The sequence below is a fragment of the Microtus ochrogaster genome, chromosome 8, assembly GCF_000317375.1.
Source record: "Microtus ochrogaster isolate Prairie Vole_2 chromosome 8, MicOch1.0, whole genome shotgun sequence".
Lineage (NCBI taxonomy): Eukaryota > Metazoa > Chordata > Mammalia > Rodentia > Cricetidae > Microtus > Microtus ochrogaster.
This window is the reverse complement of record NC_022015.1, coordinates 85079422-85081759: the sequence shown is the minus strand read 5'-3', so window position 1 is coordinate 85081759 and position 2338 is coordinate 85079422. Positions and strand designations below refer to the sequence as shown.

At 40.7% G+C, this 2338-nt stretch overlaps 1 protein-coding gene across 1 annotated transcript in view; it reads right to left on the bottom strand.

Annotated features, from left to right (window-relative positions):
* Atrnl1 (attractin like 1) overlaps positions 1-2338 on the bottom strand; it is a 558188-nt gene that overhangs the window by 481317 nt on the left and 74533 nt on the right. Inside the window, exon 12 of the mRNA XM_005352541.3 lies at positions 240-448. Within this exon, the coding sequence (XP_005352598.1) occupies positions 240-448 (209 nt within the window). The remainder of the gene's footprint in view (positions 1-239; positions 449-2338) is intronic.

Sequence of the window (2338 nt, the reverse complement as noted above, 5' to 3'; positions counted from 1 at the left end):
ACCAGGCTGGTCTCGAACTCACAGAGATCCGCCTGCCTCTGCCTCCTGAGTGCTGGGATTAAAGGCGTGCGCCACCACTGCCCAGCAAAATGTGTAGTCAAGGCTGTCTTCAAACTCCAGATCCACCTGCCTCTGCCTCCTTCAGCAAATCCTACCGGTCTACGCCACCAGAACCAGTGTCTATTCTACTTTTAAATACATGGAAAAGCTTTTAAACCAGAAAGGCAGGGGGGCCTCACCTGTCTTAGGGGGGCACTTCGCTCTGAGAATATTGTTCCCATTCCCAGTCTCCCAAGAGTCACAGTGGTTCTTGTTCCACACACATTTTATTCCTGGGCCGGCGTTTCTACAGCGCTCTTCATCTCGGAAGGCTCTGCAGTTCGGAGGCTTGTACACAAGGATGTCACTAAGGAGCACGCTAGAGAATCCTCCAAATATGTACATTGACCTAGGAAGCAGGGAAGAGAGGGCGTCTTAGCAGAGCACAGCTAGGTGTCCGTCCTGAAGAGCTCGTTTGAAGGACAGATCTAATCCCATCCTGACATTCTAAATGGCTGCACTTGGAGCCAACGTTTCCTCAAAGATCGTGTTTCCAATGTACAGTATGGCCGGGCGATGGTGGCGCACGCCTTTAATCCCAGCACTCGGGAGGCAGAGGCAAGCGGATCTCTGTGAGTTCGAGACCAGCCTGGGCTACAGAGCTAGTTCCAGGACAGGCTCCAAAGCCACAGAGAAACCCTGTCTCAAAAAAAAAAAACAAAAAAAAAACAACAATGTACAGTATGATGTAAAAGCGGATTAACTTCTATAACATTTTCTTAATGATCCTTCAATATAGTACAGAGCTTAATGCTTTATAGAAACATTCAATTTCCAGACATGTTTATTATTATTTTTGAAACCTCTAACAGAGTTTTATAAGAGAATAAGTTATTTACACCAATTGACCCAATGCACTTAGCACTGCAAACACAGTCTTATCAAGAAATATCCATATCTGGAATTACTTAAACTCAAAACATACAAAGAAATCTTTTAGAAGTCCATAATTAAAAACCCAAGCAATTCAATAAAAAGACAAGCCACATTTAATATTAATGTAAGAAAAGGATCAACAATGTAACATTCCTTTTATCAGAAAAAATTATCAGCTTACTAAAGTAGGAAACAATCTTTTATGATATAATAATATATAATCGTATTATGGTCGCTTATAAATGTTAAGGTACACTTTGGAGTTGCTACCTCAATTTATCATTTTCTTCCTATATTGACTTGGGGATTTTGTTTGGTGATGATGTTGGTTTTGTTCTGTTGTGTTGTGTTTGACGGTGTATCCTTAGCCATTCTAGAACTTGTGTCTTCCGGCCTTGAACCCATGACCCTGTGTCAGGGCGGGACATGTGTCCCGATGCGAGCCCAGAACTGCCGTTCAGGCCAGAGACAGAACAACGTAGTCAGATAGAGCGGACACGAGACTTCCACACTCCCGTCCCGTAATGGAGTGAGCGCCACCACACTCCAGAGCTTACAGTAACAACGACGACACTCGCAGGCCCAAAACAACCTAACTGTCATCTATGAACTACTATGGCCATGAGAAAAAAAAATGGTCCAAATGCTTCAAGAATTCTTTTTAATATTAAACAAAGAAAATCAAAATCAAACCCTATTTTCCATAATAAAGCCTAGACATTTTAGGGTTCACACAAATTTCACTTATTATTATTATTTTTACAGTCAATCCATGTCAGTTATAAAGTTTCACTGTGGATAATAATCATTGTATAGCAATGGCAGGAAACCGTATGTCACTGGGTAAGGTAATAATAAAATTATAAAAATATTACTCTGAGTTAAGCATTTCAATCTACTGAAGGAGCTGTAGATTCTTTACTATCATGCAGATCCAAATTAACAAATTCTTGTTAATGAAACAAAAATCATACAAATTTTCTGGGTGTAATGCCTCATGCTTATAATCCCAGCACTCTGGTGGCTGAGACAGGAGGATTGTCATTAGTTCAATACTAGCATGAACTACACAGTTCCAGTATGGCTAGACTACAGAATGAGAACCCATCTCAAAAACAAATAAAACAAAATATTTATATAAACTTAAGAGGAGACCATAATTTAATCCCATACTCCAATTTCCAAAAGATGAAAAGATATTAAAGTCCAGGAGGGTCAATATTACAGACATCAAAATTCACACAATGTGGTTAGTGGCAGAGTTACACTGAGAACTTGATTCTCACTTTCTCTGTGTGTGGAACAGGAGGCTAGCCCTCACCTCTTCCTTAGGTGTCTGTGTGTGGAACAGGAGGCTAGCCCT